Here is a 20,108-nt window from a genome sequence, read left to right as displayed (position 1 = left end):
AACAGAACCAATTTCTGGTCTGCTCTGAACTGTAGGTTCTGGTCTCATACTGCCAGCTTCCAAAATGCACTGAAGGGAAGATGTTTAGTTTTTAGGATCTGTTGCTTCCTAGCTCACAAGGATGTCTTGGTGGGACTCAGCTATGCCATCCCTTGTCCTGTGCTGGCTAATATTGTAGGGTCTTGCCCCTTGGCCTTCTTTCTACTGCTCACCTTTTGCTCCTTTCCCCCACTGCCTGGTTATAGATTGTCCTGCCAGCTGTGTTTGTCTGCATTGCCCTGGTGTTCAGCCTGATTGTGCCACCCTTTGGGAAGTATCCCAGCCTAGAGCTGCAGCCCTGGATGTACGACGAGCAGTATACATTTGTTAGGTATGTGTGTGCTTCTGGGTATTAAAGGGGAGAGACAAGTCTGCATCTTGTACAGCAATTAACCACTAAGAAGAATATATGCAGTGTATTATTTGTTGAAACTATACTTCCAATTTGATGTGAAACTGTCTCATTGCTATCTGTTTATCAATAAAATTTTGAAAAAAAATAAAAAAATAAAGGGGAAAGAAGGATTTGCACTGACTGAGGGTGTTCACTAAGCCGAGAGTTAAGGGCATAAACTCTGAAATTCCACCGTGGAAAGGATTTCATTGGCTGGGGCTCAGGCACATAATGTAAGCCACTGCTGTGTGCAGAGAACAGCCGTGAACTAACCTTGAAATAAAATCTTGGTGCTCTTAGTGGGCATTTTAGCCCCTCTTTTTATACTGAAGTGGACAGGAACAACTGTATGTGTTTTAGAAAAAATAATATTCTCTCACTAAAATCTATGATTAAGTTAAATTTGGTTTTAATTTTACATTTGAGCCACCCAACTTCCATGTGCTATCAAAATCTAGAAGCCCAAGCTTCTTGTTTTCTGCACAGTGTAGTTCATAGAATCCTTCTCTGCTCTTTTGAAGCTTGGGATATTACTTAGTATTCATCTTTAGACAAGACTACTTCCTATTCCTTAGCAATCATGTGCATGAAACAAAAGGACAGAGGAATTTCTGGGTTGCGTCTGGCAAGAGTTTTCCTTGTGGGAGATTTGTAGCTCTGTAGATAGGGGAAGTAAATCAGTGACCTGAGGAGATTGTTTACTTGTCACTTTTCCATCCCCGGGGAACCATACTTGACATTCATGGCATAAAGGAAAGGTTGAATTTCGCTTACTGGTTGTGGAGGTTCATTGCACGGGCAGACGATCCCAAGGCAGGAATGCTATGGAGGAAGTGAGCTACTCAGCTCGCAGAAGTGGAGCAGGGATAGCAGGGATAGCACCAGAGAGAAGCAGGTGAGAGAGCATAGTGAGGCCCCGAGGCCACGCCTCCGAGATGCACCCAAGCGTGGACTCTGCTAATCTGCTAGGTGTTTCTTAATCCACTTAAGTTGACACAATATCTATGCATTACAGAAGATAAAAGTACAATATGTACAAACACGTGAGTTAGCCTCTTTTTCTCTAACCCAGGCTTTCTTACGCAGTTCAGGTTTACTTGATTCTTTCCTCTCCAGCTGCTGACCTTGTGTGGCCCAGTGCTGTGGAACATGACATGCGTTTGTTGTGACCTTTGCCCATTGTTTTTATACTTTGTAATTGTCTGTGTAAACACTCATCCGCTTGACCTTTCTTAAAAAGTCCTGATTGTGTCAGATGGATAATTATTAAAGTACTTTTGAACTACTGATCCTCAATGGATTTCTTTAGATCAAGGTAAAATGCATGTGTGTAGTACATGTATATATAGATGTGTACACATGTACACTTGCCTACACATTACCTATTTACACCTACATTTTTTGAGCTGTATATTTTCCTGATACTATATGAGCTGAGTCTGAACTCCTTAGAGGCGGTTGCTACGTTTTATTCATTTTGATTTTAAGAAGCTGGCCCCCAGGAAGTGCTTCATAGAGTATTTTATGTGGAAAAACACTTCTACCTTCTAATTTCCTGATTTGAGTGAATTACTGAGTTGGCTGCCCCTTATGTGCCCACAGCAATGATGCCCCTGAGGATATGGGCATCCAGGAACTCTTGAAGGCTCTCACCAAGGACCCTGGCTTCGGGACCCGATGTATGGAAGGAAACCCGATCCCGTGAGTACACTTTAGCTGTAAACTGGCTTCCTGTGTTTGTATCCCAGTTTGACTACATATACGCTGCCTTTATCAACCTCGGGCCATATTATAACTATCATCATTCATCCTTTGCATCACTTTTTATTTTTAAAAAAACCAATATAGTAACCTAGTCAAATAATCTAGGAAAAAAACTGAGCCCTCTAACAGCCTGCAAAGAAATCATTGCAGATATTATTTTCACTCCTTTAGAACATTAATACTTAAACAGCACTTCATACTCACTAATCAAATGCTTTTCCCTTCTGCCCCCCAACTCCTATATTTGAGTACAACAATAGGATGCCATGGTGTACAGTTTGCAATTTTGCTTATTAACTTCTTCACCGTAACAACCTGAAAAGTATAAGAAAGGACACTTTCTTTTTGCACAGTTTTAGCATACTTTGGTTCAGAATGCTTTTTAAAGAGTCGGCAATTAAATGGAGCACTGTTCCCAAATGATTGTGCGGGTGGGGAAGAGCAAGTTAGGAGATTGCTGTGCTAAAGACAGCAGAGCAGAGAGGTATGTGAGAGAAATGGAGAGGACAGGAGAGGATTTGGCTGTCCTGGTCAAAGAAGAATCTGTACCTGAAGTTGTTAAGCCACAGCGGTGATCTCTGGGGAGCTATGGAGAGTTGCAAAGGTGCTGGTGAGCAGAGAAGGGAAAATGTGAATTTCCAATTTTAAAGGGAAAATGGCCCTGCAAATGCTGGGTGAGTGAGCACATATCCAAGGCGCTGAGCAGGTTCCTACATGGACACCTTCTGTGTGCTTGTTCTGAATCAGTGTTAGTGTTCATCAGCTTTCTGTAGCTTTGAAATAATACCTACAAAATAGGGAGCAAGTTCTCATGACTCACTGCATCATAGGCTTTATTTTATGGTCACCTGGTTCTTGCTTGGGGGCCTGGGGTGAGGCAGAACATCTTGGTGAGGAATGTATGATAGAACAGAGCTGTGTGTCCTAGTGGTGGCCGGGAAGTAAAAAAGAGCAGAGGCCAGGGTCCCAGTAACCCTCAAAAGAGTGCAGTCCCAGTGACTTCAGTTCTTTCTGCTGGGCCTCACCACCTAAAGATTCTGTCTACTCCTAATAGGACTGCAAGCTGAGAACCAAATCTTTAGCATATGAGCCCTTGGGAGATATTGAATATATATGGGTAAGCTGGTAGATGAACTGTGTGGCCCGCCTAGGAAAGACCTGTAGAAGCCAGAGCTGTGCTGAGAGCCGGCTCCTAGAGATGAAAGCGCATGACTGTGAGATCTTCGGGTTCATGGTGTTCAGTCCAAGCACCCCTAATCTTCTGTGGGAGGCAGTCTGAAGGAAAGGACTCCACTCTGGCAACCTAACTCAAAACTAAATATTAGGTCTGCAAAAAGTGGTAGGACTAGAGGAAATCTGGCTGAGTCAATTCTTGGTTTTTGTCTCATCTGGTTGTCTTTTGACTGTTTAGGTGTGAGGATGCCTTGTATTAATTTCACTTTTTTTATTCATTGAGAGGTGGGTAGATTGGTGGGGGTGGGATTTGAAAAGCTGTTCATTTTAGTTTTAAAAATCACATGCAGCAGGGACAGCGTTCGATTCCCGGCACGCCTTGCCAGCCCTGCCCTCTGGGCACAGTTGAGATGGTGATTGAGACTGGGTGTAGTGGCGTATGCCTATGATCCCAGTGCTTGGGAGGCTGAAAACAGGAGGAACACTACGAGTCTGATCAGTGTAGTGAGACCTTCTAGACCCTGTACTAAACACATTTTTTTAAAAAAATCAAATACAGAAGAAAATATAAAAACTGTGGCTCTACTTAGAAGTGTAAAGACTTGAAACTAGAGAAATGGCAAATCCTTTTATACTTTTATTTCACCAGTGGAAAAATAAGCCTGGAGAGGTTGAGGGACTTACTGTTGTTCTCAGAGTAATTTAGAGTTTAACTCAGAAACAGCAGCCTTGTGTTCTGTCCCCAGAAATGCTTATAAACAATTTAGCTTCCTACACCAAGCATTCCCACCCCACTCACCCCCAAATTCTCTATTTATTTTAGAATATAAATTGGCCCTTGCTGCTCCACAGGATTTTCAGCATGTTGAACACAGAATCCAGGCTCCTGCCCGGACTCGTGTCACCTGCTGCCTGGCTGACCTCCCCCTCAGTTTTCATTAGTCTTCCCCTGGGCTCCCTGTATCCCTGCCATACTGCCTTCCTCTTGTTTCACAAATACAGAAACTCACTTCTTCTCAAGACCATTATAACTGAGCTTCTCACTGCTTCTGCTTTTTCTTTCCTCCCCAAATCTTTGGAGAGCTGGTTCTGTCTCATCTTTTGTTCTTTTTGCTGAACTACCATCTCTTTAGGAGGTCTGTCATCTCATTCTCTTTTCTTTTTGTCCATGTGTAGATAATTTCTGTGCTCTTTTTCTAATTCCTCTTGGTCATGCAGACTCCATAAAGGCAAGGAGTTTGTCTTGCTCATCAGACTCAAAGATGCAGAGCGGTGTCTGTACATAGTAGATGCTCAGTGTGCATTATATCAACAAATGTTGGTTGAGTGGATCGAATAGAGATCAATATATAAACATTTAGGCCTTGTTTGCATTCAGTTGTAGTATGCTTAGCTATGCAGGGATGTTGCAGTTATGCTCATTTTTTCCAAATGGTAAGAGATAGGTCCATGCTTCTGGCTGCTGGAGAGTGAGCCTGTGCTCAGAAGGCAGCAGGGAAGGTCAGGTCCACTTTGGTGCTCTTACCCTTCATGCCCTCCCTTTGCAGAAACACACCGTGCTTGGCAGGAGATAAAGAGTGGACCACTGCCCCCAACCCCCAGACCATCGTGGACCTCTTCCAAAAAGGGAACTGGACGATGGAGAACCCTTCCCCCGCCTGCCAGTGTAGCAGTGACAAAATCAAGAAGATGCTGCCTGTGTGTCCCGCGGGGGCAGGAGGGCTGCCACCTCCACAGGTGAGTCATCGTCAGTGCTTCACTAAAGAGCTGGTGCAGGGTGGGCTGGGGCATTCAGTAGGAATGGTGAGATGTGATGTCAATAGGGAGCATTTCAGCCTTGAGGCTATTACTTTTTCAAAGGAAAGCAAGTGAGTTTTTTGGAGGGAAGTGGCTGCCCATGACTGCCACTCAGTGGTAGTGCCTCTGCACATAAGATAGCAGGTCCAACTTCTGTGTTCTGCCACATGTGAGCTCATGGCCTTTGACAGGTCATGTTAACTCACTGGGCTTGTTTTTCTTGAATTCATGAATCAGGGCCAGAAAACTTCTGTGGGTCTTGTCAACCCTGACATTCTCTGAGATTCTCAGTTTGAGGAGAAGGTCTGAGTCATTTAATTTTGACCATGTCAGAGAGAAGCTTACTTTTGATAGCTCTCTTGTTATCTTATCACCATTCTGTTTGTAGGGTGAGGATAAGCAATTTTAAAAGTGTTGGGATCTTAAAAAGAGTCTTGGTAACCTCTCTAAAATAATAGCCAATCTAGTCATCAGAATAATTCCAGTGAGCTCCAGAAGATACTACCTTAGCTTTTCATGCACCCCCATAAAATCTCTTGTGACACTGAGGAATCATATCTCTACTCTAGCTTTATTGAGTAGACATTCAGAATAATTTCCTGAGACTTGGTGTAAGTGCAGTGCCCAGGGCAAAATAAACCAAATCTGGATGGTAGTGGGCTGAGGGCAGAGCCCGGGCCCTGTGGTCAGGTCTGCAGTCACAGCATGGTGTGTGTTTGAAGAACATGTGTCACCGTGGTCCTTATCTGTTTTCTGAGTCAGTTCTTGTCCATAAAGACATCTGTGCTTGCTTTTTATGTCATGACAGAGAAAACAGAACACTGCAGATACCCTTCAGGACCTCACAGGAAGGAACATCTCAGACTATCTGGTGAAGACATACGTGCAGATCATAGCCAAAAGGTGACTGTTTAGTAAACTTGGTCCATGATTTATGATTGCTGAGCAGAGGAATTAAAAGGCTGCAAATAATTCAAAGGCACTATAGCGATAGGCATGATTAGGAACTGATCATTCTCTTACAAGGTTAGGATATTAACCCTAACTAGAAAAAATACTGATGAGATAGATTGCTAACATATATTTGGGGCAGCCTGGTCTAGAATAGAAAGAAATGGCAGATTTAAATCTGAATTCTGCCACTTAACCAGCTGCTTGGCCAATTATAATCCATTGTTCTCTTAAAGTCTTCTAAAGTTTGTATAAAATGTGATATCAACATTGCTCTTAGAAGGTTGTTTTGTGGACTAAATGAAATGATACACACAAAGCATCTTGGATCCTCCCTCAAGGATGGATTCCATGCTAATGTGTGGGGTCATGAAGACGTCTCTGGGAAGATGGAGTAGCCGCTTGGCTAGAGCCATGGAAGAGCTTTGTGCCTTCCTGTGTTACAGTGATAGAATACTGGATGTTCAGTTAATGCTCAGCAAATGTGTACTCCATTTACTTCCCATCAGCTTAGTCAGGCAGGAGCTGTTTGTGAGGAATTCTGAGTGCCCTTCAGCGACAAGGGTGTGCTGGAAGGACACTCGATGAGTTTCCAAGAAAGAGAAATACCCTTCCATATGTCAACCTCAAGTGAGGTATTCCATGGAATCAAAGAACTTCTAATAAGTTATATCTTGCTTTGTAAGGTGGCTTTTAAGTTGGCTTAACACATGTATGCTTCTCATCTAAATAATAAGGTTTTTAGATAGGAGATAAGACATTTTGAGAATGGGTTCCCTTTCCAGTGACATGGCCCTGCAGGGACAGCCTGTTCATAAGATTATTTCTGTCCCTTTTATCCTCTGATATGAAGTTTACTCCTTCTGCATAGCTGTTCCTTTTGTAACATCAGAAATAGGATCAGTACTTTCTAGAACTGACCTTTTGCTTCTTTGTCTTAACTTTCTGCAGCTTAAAGAATAAGATCTGGGTGAACGAGTTTCGGTAAGTTGATCTTTTCTTTCAGCTTCCTCTGCACTTCTGACCTCAGGAGAATGCTAATATAGCCATCTTCGATGGAGGGAGGTTGTTGGTTTGGGACTGCTTAACACTCACCTACCTACCTACCTGCTCTTAGGTACCACCTCTATATGAGGAGGACAGAGGGTCACCAGACCCTGTGGAGCACCTAGAGGGGTACAGAGAGATTTAAATTAGACTTGCCCTGGAGTTTTTGCCTTAGCATCTCTGCTCAGTGCCTGGCCACCACTGCAGAGGCTTCCAAAGTATTTGTCATACTGATTTCCTTGAGAGGATCCAGAACTCTCTTGGGGGGCCTCTAGAGACTTGAAGGGAGCACAGTGTTGTGATGAGATTACCTATCCCAGTTGTGCTTTCCCCTAAATCATATCCTCAGTAGTTCCTAGGGACTTAAAGACAATGGTTTGGACCTTCGTGTTCATATTAGGAAGGTCTTACAGGAAACCAAAGGCACCAAACCCATCTTTTTTCACTACTTCAACCCTCTGGTCCATTTGGGTCTTGAAGGAACAAGAGAAACTTAGAGGAAAGTTATCTACAAAGCCTTTCTGAATAATGCTAGCCGATGTGGCTGTCTCAGAGAACTTTGGTCACCTCCTGCTACTGCTGAATCCCACTTTGCCTTTCTACCTTTTTCCTAGGGGCCAGGGTTCCTGGAACTCAAGACACAGCAATTGAAATCTCCTTTTTTAAAAAATTAATTTTATTGAGAAACAGATAGCAATGAGTCAGTTTCAAAACCAAGTAATAGGACAGTTTCAATAATTAATACATTGCAGATTGTTATCTTCTTACTGGTTACTCATAGTATAAGATGCAGACATGATAATCCCATCCAAATACTATTAGTAAAAATCTTTTTTCTCATTGAATTAAAGAGAAAGTAGCTGTATATCTATCCTACCTATTTTGTATATATTGATACAAAATGGTCCTTCCTTTGTATACCCTTTTTTTGGTTTAGTTTTGTTAGAGATGGGTATTCCATTGCCAGTTAAAATTTGTAGGTGTGTGAATTCAGCAAAATAATCCAATATATTCCAGTAGTCCACAATAGTAGTGGGTTATCTGCAGGACTGGCAGTGTCAGAAAATGTTGACTTGAGCCTCTCATAGTTCAGCATATTAATATGGCTTTACTTTTTTTTATACCTCGTTTTTATACTTTTCTGCTGGATTATTAAGACTAAGATAAAGCAGGGCCTGTATAACAAGAAATGTAACTTTTGCATCTGATAAAGTCAGTCAGGTCCCCTTAGGATTTATCCTATAACCCTGTATCGCAATTTGCAGATCCTTTGTCTTATAGTGGCCCTCATGCTAGGGGAAAGACAAGCCTGTTTGTCAGCCCTCCGTGCCCCTCACTACCTGCCCCGGCTCCCTGCTGGCCTTCAGGTCAAGCTCAGCTCCGAGCTTCCAGAGCACTGGAAAACTAGTGAAACAAGTGCGCATTGTTTCTTCAGCATCTCAGATATCTCATTGTGTGCCATCACAGTGGGGCAGCAACCATGAGAGTTCAGAGATTATTAGAATCCACGACAGGAGGAGGCTTAGGTGTAAACTCCTTGAGTCAAATTCTAATGCTGGTTTGACTAAGACACAGATATCCTAGGAAGCTTCTCCATACTTACATGGTGTCTGCTGCTGTGTGATAGATGTTGTTGGTCGCTGGGGTTTTAATGTCAGGCTGTTCTTTTAGGTATGGTGGTTTTTCCCTTGGTGTCAGCAACTCTCAGGCATTTCCTCCAAGTCAAGAAGTGAATGATGCCATCAAGCAAGTGAAGAAACACTTGAAACTGGCTAAGGTAGAGTATCCGCCCTGAGATATGTCAGCTGAGTGGGCCTGGAGCTCATAGGGCACGGATGGGGTTGGCGGATGAAGCTGAGCACCACGCAGCTCACTGTTCGAACATTTCAAATGCACGGGCATCACTGGCATTCAGTAATGCACCTAGATCTGACGGAACCAGACAGCACATATTTAAAAGCATGAAAGATCAGAAATTTAAAAGCTCTAAGAAAAACTTAGTTTATAAATTTAACCAGTGGGTAAATAAATTGGGCTTTAAACACACTTCTCTGAAACAGTCACTTGCTGAACAGTAAATGAATTGTTTTTGTTTTTAAACTGGTAGTTCCTCAGGACATGACAAGCACACACTTTGTTTCTCTGCATATCCAGTTTCCTATTTTGAAGTGAGAGTGGAGGAGGTCAGGTGACAGGGACTCGAGGATACTCGATAGCAGTGCTAGCTCCAGACTCTCCAGCCCTGTCTCCAAAGCACAGGCCTTTGCCTCTGCATGCGCACACATCTGCACATTGTGTGATGCGCTTCCTGTGATGATGGCAGGGGAAAGCTTTGAAGAATCCTTATGATCTCCTTATATACAGGCATTAGAGCCTTGAAACTCTGAGCCATGGTCTTTTCTCTGTGATTGCTTCAGTGTTTGTGCACAGAAGTGCAGGTTAGTGTACTATAGATTTCTAGTCAGGTGGTTCTGAGGAATCACTTGTGTGATGGCTTTAAATGTAATTTCAGAGAATGAGGTAGTGGTGGTAGTGCTCTTCTTAGGATTGTCCTGTGGCCCCTTGCCTGTGTGAGCCGTCCTGAGAGGAGTTTCTGTTGTTGTAGGACAGTTCTGCCGATCGATTTCTCAACAGTTTGGGAAGGTTCATGACTGGATTGGACACCAAAAATAATGTCAAGGTAAGTCACTATCCATATTCTACGAGCTTCTTGGTAAATAATAATCCTTGTGTTCCCTGAAGTATTTTCATCTCATGGGAGAGTTAATGCTAAAAGAAGTCTTTACCCATGAGTCAGTTTGGTGGTGTGATCCAGAGGATTCACACTGCTCCTGGACTTACAGGGCGACCCATGACTGAAGTTACTTCTTAAACTTCAGAGTCCTTAGCTGTGACACGGAGGCAGTCATCATGGCTCTTTCCAGGTCGCTGTGAAGAGTCCATGAGTTAAAGACATGAGGTCCTCAGCACAGCGTTAGGCCGCGTGGTCAGCGGTGCTGTCATTTCTTTGCCATATTCTCTGACTACAGTGTTTTCTTAGTATGGGACTGGAATTTCTTCCTGAAGTTTGCATGTATATTTTATGTGTGCAAATGTATTTGGGAGTATGGGTTGGGGACACTACCTTGAACCCTACCTGGTGTGTTTTATTTCAGGTGTGGTTCAATAACAAGGGCTGGCATGCGATCAGTTCTTTCCTGAATGTGATCAACAATGCCATCCTCCGGGCCAATCTGCAAAAGGGAGAGAACCCTCGCCAGTATGGGATTACTGCTTTCAATCACCCTCTGAATCTCACCAAGCAGCAGCTCTCTGAGGTGGCTCTGTAAGTGTAGCTGTATTTGAAGGGGTGGGGTGAGGAGAAGAGGGGGTGATGGGGACTGGGGAGCAGGGAAAGGAGCTGGGAAGCAGGCCACAGAGAGTCAGGCTGTGTAACCGTGGGCTGATCCAAACTAGGTAGAAATGTTCAGTTTACAAAGTAACAGCCTTATTGGACTATTGAAGAAAATGGCACAGATAGGTAAAAAATCATTAAGTATGTGGAATTTGTATACAGAAAGTTAAAAATTGTTAATGAGATGCTAAAATAATTAACTCATCATTTATAAAAACAATGACAGGCCGGCCAAATAGCTTAGCGGATTAAAGCGCCAGTTTAGGCAGACACAGGGTCCCAGAGTTTGATCCCCCAGGGCCTGCATTGCTTGTCCTGCCCCAGGGGCATGATTCAGATTGGGTGTGGTTGTGTGCACCTATAATCCCAGCATTTGGGAAGCTGTAAACAGGAGGATCACTGTGGGTCCAATCTATGCAGTAAGACCCTATATACCCCGTATACATCTTGTCCTAATTACAAAAAGAAAAAAAAATTACAGTCAGTTTGTTTTGAAACTACTCTACCTGTGAAACATGCTTTTAATAGTTTGTTTTCATTTCCTGAAATAAATGTGTGCATGAAGCTTAAAGCCTAGTCTTTGAAATCCTACAGACCTGAGTGTAAATCTGGTCTTCAAATTCCTAGATGGATCATGTTAAATGGAGTACTTCATGTGACTTGCTAACCCCAACACCCTGTACAGACTTGACCATTCAACACATTAGATCCTGTTTCTATAAATGAGCCATGGCACAGTTATTCTTTGGGTTTAACACCTGTAGGATACCAGTGTAGGACATGAGTCTTTATAGCAAGACCCTGCTTAGTAGACATATACAATATCTTTTTATAGAAAGAACCTGGTAGAAATTTTGTATGTGTCAGATTAATATGCTATATCCCATTGTTTTTAAATTCATTTATATCCATTAAAATTAATCATAGCCATTAAAAATCAACTACATGAGTAGTTTATCACTAGTATCTCTTCCTTATGTAGTTTTTAAGCTACATCTGTCTTTTTCTGTGAAAATTTAAAAATATGCCACTTTTATAAGGCCAAGAACAATGGACAAAATTGAATACTCTTCAACTACTTTCAGATTTCCTTCAGTGGTGTTATGGCAGTGGGAAGTGAATTTTTTTTCACTGGGGGTAGAACCAAGGACACTCTATCACTAAACTACATTGCCAGCCTCTTTTTCTCTCTTTTTAGATTGGGTTTCACTGAATTGCCCAGCCAGCATGGATCTTGCAGTCCTCTTGCCTCTGCCTCTCTCAGTAACAGGACTAGAGTGTACCTGGTTTAGTCCGTTTTTATGAACTCAGTGAAACCAGTGTTGCATTAGAATTATCAAGGCTTCTTTTTTTAAACTTAAAATGATTAATCCCAAATAAGATGTATTTAGTGAACGGATGTATTTCCCTGGTCTGTGCTGTAGATGTGTGTGTGTCCTCATGCACGTCCCCAGCTGCATCAGACTCTCCTGATTCTTGGTGCCTTTTTCTTTCTAGGATGACCACATCGGTAGATGTCGTTGTGTCCATATGTGTCATCTTCGCAATGTCCTTTGTTCCGGCTAGCTTTGTTGTGTTCCTGATTCAGGAGCGGGTCAGCAAAGCGAAGCACTTACAGTTCATCAGTGGCGTGAAGCCTGTCATCTACTGGCTCTCCAATTTTGTCTGGGATATGGTAAGAATAGGTCTGCTGTGGTACGAATCCCCATGAGGGCATGCATGATTAGACGGCAGGAGCTCCTGACTATGCCCAGGCAGTGTTCTGGTTAGCCTAAAAATGAGTGAAAAGGGAAGAAGAGCGGCCGCTGTACACTTCCACGGCCCCGCTGGTACACAGCTGATTTGAGACAAGAGCGGACATCTGACCACAGTCATTACCACCACCACCTCATTTCCTTTTGAAGTTTTTTCCAAGAAACATAAGAATGGGAAGGCTTTAGTCAAAACCCAGAGTGAATACTTCTAATTTCTCTGATAGATTTTAACCTGCTGGGTCAAGGTCTTCTTCATATATCTAGCAAAGCCTCCTGTCATTTGAAAATATCCTGCATTTTATCAGCAGCTTGTTCATCCCTTTCAAAGGTGTTTTCATGTCAGCTATATTATTTCTGTCTTGACCAAGATGGAGAGCTTCAAAGAATTTTGAAGTCCTAATTATTGTAAAGTGAAGGTGAACTGTAGCTTCCTGTGACTTTCATTGATTTTAAGCCACTCAGAGCAAATGTAGTATTTGGATATTTAAGGACAGTTGTCATTTAATTGAAGTTTTTGGCAAATGAGGTTAGAAGCAGAACTGGAGTCTCTCAAGCACTGCACAGACATGAGCGGTGATGGGCGACATGGTGATGACTGTGGGGCTGATCATGCCAAGCCTCTTAGAGCCAACACAGTGCAGGTGTGACTCGCTTCTAGAGGCGTACTCCCTGCTGTTAAAATCTCTTTGAAGCACAACATCTGAAATGAACCTAGACGATTGTCTCATTGGTTAGGAGTCTGGAGAGAGTTGACCTTTATACTGTTGTGTTATTACTATAGCACAAGATTATTGCTTTGTACACTTCACACTATCTTTTCGGCAACTTAGTGATTTAGTCTCTTTTATTCTATGCTAATGCAATTGGCTTTTTAAAAATTAAGCTTAGTATTTCTCTCTGCTGAAGTGTATCGTATTTGTTTAGTTTTATCTTTGCCCATTAATTCATTCATTTCAAATACACTGAGCGCTCATTGTGTGTCTTTGGCAATCCCAGAGTGGAAACTCGGAGATGAAAAATGGAGTCTTTGAGCTCAGGGGTATCTCATATTTTCCTGTACTATCAGTGCCTCCCTTCTTTAGTGTCCAAATTTTGCTATGAGCATCTGTTCATCCAAGTTGATAAACACATTGAGTAGGACGTGACTGAGGCACAGCCCTTGGATCTGAGGCGGTAGTTCTTCTAATGGCTGAGAAACCCACTGTCACCTCCCCGCCTGCGCTTCACTCTGCTAGCTATGAATTCTCATAATGGTCCTATGGCCAAGTCTTTATTTCTGCATTTTAGTGCTTGAAGCCCTGTCAGAACAGACTTTAAAATTATTCTCAGTGTGATGAAACAATTCTGACATTCATGTTATGAGCACTTAGTTCATAAATAGATTACATGTGAGATTGAACTTGGGCAGACTGTAATATAGCATTAATGATGAAACAGACGCAATCATCTCCGGGAAGAATAGTGGGAGCTTATTTGCCTCCTGTGAAATTGAAATTACTCTGACTGAGAATCCATCGTTCAGTAAGTTTACTGAGCGTGACACCTTGGCTTAGCTGTGGGAAAGCAGAAAGGGCATGCAGTTTATAAAATCAGCCAAGGGTAAAATGCCTGTCAAAATGGATTGCTCAGTATTTTGATTAATAGTTTATATGGCTCCATTAATTCAGAGTTATCCTTTAATATGTATATCTGTCCTTCCTTATCTGATGGCGGTGAAGACTTGAGGTGTGTTGTGCATTTGACTCCGAAGTCAATTGTATTTCTTGGCTTTGTCTTTTAGTGCAATTATGTGGTTCCTGCCACGCTGGTCATTATCATCTTCATCTGCTTCCAGCAGAAGTCCTATGTGTCCTCCACCAACCTGCCTGTCCTAGCCCTCCTACTTCTGCTCTATGGGTAAGGCAGACTCGCAGGGGGCAAGGTGGGTCATACCCCATGTCAGAGGGAGGGCAGGGGACCTGAGGCAGCCCTGACCTTTGTACCTCACCAGGTGGTCCATCACGCCGCTCATGTACCCGGCCTCCTTCGTGTTCAAGATCCCCAGCACGGCCTACGTGGTGCTCACCAGCATGAACCTCTTCATCGGCATCAATGGCAGTGTGGCCACGTTTGTGCTGGAGCTCTTCACCAGCAATGTGAGTCCTGCAGACACGGCTCCTCCAGCCAACATGAGTACCGCTGGGTGCCAGAGGACAGTGATTAATCGTGGTCTGATTGCACTTGTCAGTGGAATTGATTCTGCTGCCTGCCTTGTCCTTTTTCAGATTCTGCCCGAGTCTGCACAGCGACTTTCTCCCTGGCTGCACTTTATATTTCTCTGGCCAAGTCTTTCATTTTCCTTAGACAGGTTCTTTAATACTTCTTTATATTTCAGTGTTATTTTTCCCAAGACTCAGTCCTCTGCCATCTTTTCTTCCCACTTTAGACACCTTCTCTCGCCAATTCATTTCATTCCCAGGGCTTTTATCGCCATCTCTCAGAGTCTTACTGTTATTTCTCAGATCTATGTGCTGATGGCCCCATTGAATTCTAGTCATCCATTCTCACATCCCACATGGATGGCTTCATTTAGATAATCTATCAGCACCCCAAACTGAACATGTCATCCTCATTTTTCCCATGAGAGCCTAATATTTCTGTTGCTCTCCCTGATGCATTTAGTGATCTCAGCCCAAGCTGGCTCTCTTCTAGTCATCCTAGGTGCTTTGGTGTTGGTCGTTTTCCACATACAACTGGTAAAGTCATCCATTACTCTAGTTATGGAGCTCTTCCTGTTGTCATCAACTTTGTCTAGATACCTTAGTTTAGGATCTTTCATAGGCGCATAACTCTTCCTGGCCAGTTTCTATCGCACCCTTTCTCAAGGCCCCATATCTTCAGCTGAATTGCTCCTTAAACCCCTATATTCCTCCAGCCTGGCCTGAAATGCCCTTCTTCTGTCTTAGGCTTGGGTAGCAACTCCTTTGTCCTTCAAGACTTAGCTCGAAGGTGAAGCTTTCTGTTCCCGTCCTATTGAATGTGTTTTCTTTATCTAAGGCTTCCAGAGCCCAGCTTTGCCTCCAGTACAACACATAGTTGGTTATGTAGCCATCTCCTACTCCTGTGTTTCTCTGCATCAGAGAGACTTCTTGTAAATTTTGCCCTCCCATGCCTACAGTGTGTATAATACCCAGTTGCTGTATATTTGATCACAGTTACCTTGTGCAATTGGCAACAGAAGTTCTGCAGTCTTCATAAAAGTTTTTTGAAATTCCAGCAAATTCCTGAAACTCTTAATATTGAGCCAGAAATGAGCAATTTGTTTTTTAAATGCTAAGCAAATGTTTTGTTATGGATTTGTTTCCAATTAAATATAGCCATGTTTTTCAACTTTATTCATTTCTCAAGACTCATAATATTACTCTAGATTTTCTAAAGAACAAGAAACCCCTGCTGCTATTTGTCAGTAGCTGCATTCAGAGGTCCAGTTCATCTCCAAAGAATCAGATTTTCTTCACTTCCATATATCATACTTTGACAAGTTCTGGCCTCAACTATGCGTGATGCTCACACTTTGTCTCTCTCATTGCATCTAGAAGCTGAATAACATCAACGACATCCTGAAATCTGTGTTCCTCATCTTCCCACATTTTTGCCTAGGAAGAGGGCTCATTGATATGGTGAAAAATCAGGCCATGGCCGATGCCCTGGAGAGGTTCGGTGAGTGAGGCGTGGGATGCCGGATGCTCTGTGGAGGTGCCAGCTTGTGTAGGCCTTGGCACCTCAGCCTTTTGTTCGGGGAAGAGGCTGGTGCCTGGGCAAAGGAGACCTGGCCTTCTCTTCGCCCCCTGAAGGCTAATGCCAGTGCAGCTCATCTGGCATGGGTTTTGTGACCCAACCATTTCTCCCGGCCTCCAAAGAATTGACATAAGGAAAGGAGCAATATTAGACATTTTAAAAAATGCTGGCATTTGCTTGGACTCAGTGCTTGATTCTGCTGGCTTGTTTCTTGAGAATCACTGGAAAAGTTAACCCACAGCTTCGGGCATTAGATATAGGCCAGAGACTCCTAAAGAAACATGAATGCTATTACTATGAAGAAAATCATGAGCCTGCAAATGCAGTCATATATTATGTTTTACAAGTTTATGAAAAGGTAATTAACTGTAGCTTTTTCTAACTTTGGAGTGGTTAAAAATATTTCCCTGTCATATGACTTATCATTCACATCCTGGCTAATATAGTTAGATGGGCAATGTTATTTAATGGTAACAAAAAAAGGTTTTTTTTTTTTTCTCAACTTGGCATTATGAACAAGATGTACTATGATAATGAAGAATTTAGGAAATATTTGTGAAAAATCTGGTAACCTAACTGAGTTAACTGAGTTTTACTGGGTGGTATTATATTGGAATCTTTGTAATGTTGTTTCTAATATTTCTTAAGACTTATAATAAATTACAATCCTAGCCCCCCAGATTTTTCTAGATTGTTTGACTTATTTAGAAGGATTTTTGATATGTCTCATTGATAGGGAATTATTAGCTATCTTACATGAAATTATAAATCTAATACAAGCCATCACCGGAACTCTGATTGATATAGGTTTGTACTATGTTTCCTTAAATTAGACTTAAAACATAGTTATTCTCTTTTTATTTCTTTTTTTTGTGGATGATAGCTACTGGCATTTCTAGAAAAATGGGTGAACATAAACCCAAATTTGAGAAATAGTTGCAGTTTTTGGTGCCTCAATTCTGATGGAATCTTTGCATTGTGTCTGCCAGGGGAGAATCGCTTTGTGTCACCCCTCTCTTGGGACCTGGTAGGACGAAACCTCTTTGCCATGGCTGTGGAAGGAGTTGTATTCTTCCTCATTACTGTTCTGATCCAGTACAGATTCTTCTTCAGGCCCAGGTGAGCTTTTTCTCAGAACTCAAGGAGCACTTGGCTGAAGGTCACAGAGGAGGAGCATGGGGAAACGTTCACTAGGTGGTTGGCTTCAGTGAATTCATTAATCAAACTGGTTTTTCCTATGGTGGCCTCTCCTAGCCCCAGCCCTGCCAGTCCTGGAAACTGGCCCGTGGGTTATACATGATTACATTAGAGACTAGACTTTTGACTTGAAAAATAGTTCAAAAGGTTGCTTTTTTTAAAAAAAAATTTTTTTTCTAAGACCCGTGAATGCAAAGCTTCCTCCTTTGAATGATGAGGATGAAGATGTCAGGCGAGAAAGACAGAGAATTTTGGATGGTGGAGGACAGAATGACATCTTGGAAATCAAGGAGCTGACTAAGGTAGGACAGTGAGTGTGGAAGTCCATAGCTTGAATTTTTCAGTTTCATATGCTTGAAACTAATATTTTGTTGATTTTCTGAGTAAAAAAGCACACTTCCCAAAATGTGCATCTATGCCAAGCTTCTGTCAATTTTATTTAAAGTATATCACAGAGCTTTCTTAATTAAAGAAATCCTACTGAGAATACTTCTGTAATGTGAATGCTTGTGCTTGATTTTATTTTGTATAGTTTCTCTTAGCTTTTAAAACATACTAATATTGTATATCTAGTCAAAGCTGAGGTAGGGAGAGTAAGGGATTTTTGAGGTTCATAAGCCAAAGAGCTGATCCAGCTCCATTGCTTAGAAGGAGGATCTACTGCAGTATCTATTTCAAGATACCAGAATCTTCAAATTTTACTTTTTGTATTTGAAGCAATTTTTAAACTTTAATACATATATATTATATACATATTATATACATATTATATATATGTTAGGTGACAAAGTATGTGTATATTAATGACTAATATAGATTTTTTTGACGACAGATTTAAAAACCAGAAAGATTCATTTTTATTTTGAGCTTCAGAGTTAGTCAGAAGCTGGCTGTCACAGTGACAGAGTAAGGCTCTTAGCACATTGAACAGGTGACTTAGTTATATTGATGAGGCTTATTTTGAGGTGTGTTTGGGTTTTAATCCCTTCTCCAGTTGCTTGGGAGATCTGTGAGTCTCTGAGCCTCATGGATTTTCGCAATTTGTTTGTTGCAGATATATAGAAGGAAGAGGAAGCCTGCTGTTGACAGAATCTGTGTTGGCATTCCTCCTGGGGAGGTAAATGCACTTTGTCTGCATTGTGATTGTCTCTCTGTGAATTTAGACTGTGTCTACACAATCAAGCTGCGGGGTCTGTTAAGGGGTAAAGTAGCTTCTCCACTTATGCCCGTGTCAATCAGTGCTGAAGAGAACAGGGACCTCTTTTTATCAAAGAACAATTTGGGATAATCTCAGGCAGTTTCAGAAGAGCATGCACATCCAGAACATGCTTTTATGATCTATTATAGATGATGAAATTCAAACAGATTAGAAAAAAGAGATGTTTTCCTTTCTCATTTTTATTCTTTTATGCTCTTCAGCCATATTAGGTGGTATAATTTAGCCAGCTTTTATTGCTGTTTGTCATACCTTAATTTTGCCCTCAACCTAATGACTCAATGTTTACGCGCACAAAATTGTTCCATTACAAAATATATATTTCAATATCTCTATGATGTCTTGGAAGCCAAGAAAGTATTTGGTTTGTCAGACACTCGACAATGGTATTTTGGGATCTTGTTATATAAAGATGAAGCTTGAGATGCTGTTCTATGGGACACTCAGATGTAGATTTAATAATTTGCTTGCACCGCTCACTCAGTTCTACTCTTTCAGTGCTTTGGACTTCTGGGAGTTAACGGTGCTGGCAAGTCGTCCACCTTCAAGATGTTAACTGGAGATACCACGGTTACCCGGGGCGACGCCTGCCTTAACAAAAACAGGTGAGAAAAGCACTTGCCAGCATGTTCCGCAAATCCTTTTCTTCAGTTTAAAAAGTGCACTGCTTTTTCTTTATGATTATAACAGTACTGTTTAGAGCTCTTAAAATGTTGAACTGTAGTAAAGTGTAAAGAAGAACCTAAAATCATCCACAATTTCACTTCCTAAACAAAATCACTGTTTACATATTTTTTTTTTTCAATCGCACACTATTCTTTTTAAGAGCTTTATTCAGGTAAAATTTGCATACCTATAATTTACTTGTTTTAAGAGAACAGTTGAATGATTTTTAGCAAATCACCAGACTGGTGCAACTGTTACCACAATCTAGTTTCATAACTTTTACATCATCCCAAATGTACCTTTCTATATATATAAATATAAAGTCAAGATGATTCTATATAGATTTCAGAACTGATTTTGGTTATTAATGAATATGTTATGAATATTTTCCAGTAGGTTAAAGATGTAGAACTTACATGCTACATAAAATTCCCATGTACATTACCTATTTTATTTAATCAGTTCCTTGTAAATGTTGGGTATTTAGTAGTTTTCGTTGTTCACTAAATATGTCCTGGTATTCAATTTTTGTCATTTCCTTGGGGAAAATTTCTTCAAGGTGAAAGCGGACATGCCTACAAAATTGCCCTGTTTTAAGGATATATCTGCTGAAGTTATCACTGGGTCATTTTCTGAGACGGTACACATTCTTGGCAGTCTGATCTTTGGGGATACAGATGCATATTAAAGGCTTGTTAAAGAATATTACTCTCGAGTAATGTAAATGTGTAGGCCATCACCAGGCTTTTTATATGAATAAGTGGTACAAGACAGAGACTCTTCACCTCTCTCTCTCTCTCTCTTTCTCTCTCAAATAAATAAAAAAAAATTAAAAAAAAAAAAAGGGCTGGTGAGATGGCTCAGTGGTCTAAAGCACCTACTTAGAACAAGCTTAGCAAAGCATCAGGGACCGCGGTTCAATCCCCCAGCACCACATGC

At 41.6% G+C, this 20,108-nt stretch overlaps 1 protein-coding gene across 5 annotated transcripts in view; it reads left to right on the top strand.

Moving 5' to 3' along the window:
* Abca1 (ATP binding cassette subfamily A member 1) overlaps positions 1-20,108 on the top strand; it is a 131,761-nt gene that overhangs the window by 101,922 nt on the left and 9,731 nt on the right. For 4 of the 5 annotated variants that reach the window (XM_023722935.1, XM_023722931.1, XM_004638063.2 and 1 more), the window contains 16 exons: positions 246-370; positions 2,036-2,134; positions 4,918-5,107; positions 5,976-6,070; positions 7,070-7,102; positions 8,837-8,942; positions 9,771-9,845; positions 10,321-10,490; positions 12,057-12,234; positions 14,094-14,209; positions 14,304-14,448; positions 15,889-16,012; positions 17,080-17,209; positions 17,469-17,589; positions 18,342-18,404; positions 19,002-19,108. In XM_023722935.1, the coding sequence (XP_023578703.1) occupies positions 246-370; positions 2,036-2,134; positions 4,918-5,107; positions 5,976-6,070; positions 7,070-7,102; positions 8,837-8,942; positions 9,771-9,845; positions 10,321-10,490; positions 12,057-12,234; positions 14,094-14,209; positions 14,304-14,448; positions 15,889-16,012; positions 17,080-17,209; positions 17,469-17,589; positions 18,342-18,404; positions 19,002-19,108 (1,877 nt within the window). The remainder of the gene's footprint in view (positions 1-245; positions 371-2,035; positions 2,135-4,917; positions 5,108-5,975; positions 6,071-7,069; positions 7,103-8,836; positions 8,943-9,770; positions 9,846-10,320; positions 10,491-12,056; positions 12,235-14,093; positions 14,210-14,303; positions 14,449-15,888; positions 16,013-17,079; positions 17,210-17,468; positions 17,590-18,341; positions 18,405-19,001; positions 19,109-20,108) is intronic. The other variant, XM_023722934.1, reaches the window with a different exon arrangement.

This window comes from Octodon degus, unplaced genomic scaffold (assembly GCF_000260255.1).
Source record: "Octodon degus isolate 3935 unplaced genomic scaffold, OctDeg1.0 scaffold00094, whole genome shotgun sequence".
NCBI lineage: Eukaryota > Metazoa > Chordata > Mammalia > Rodentia > Octodontidae > Octodon > Octodon degus.
Note: the sequence above shows the minus strand (reverse complement) of the source record. Positions and strands in the feature narration are given on the sequence as shown.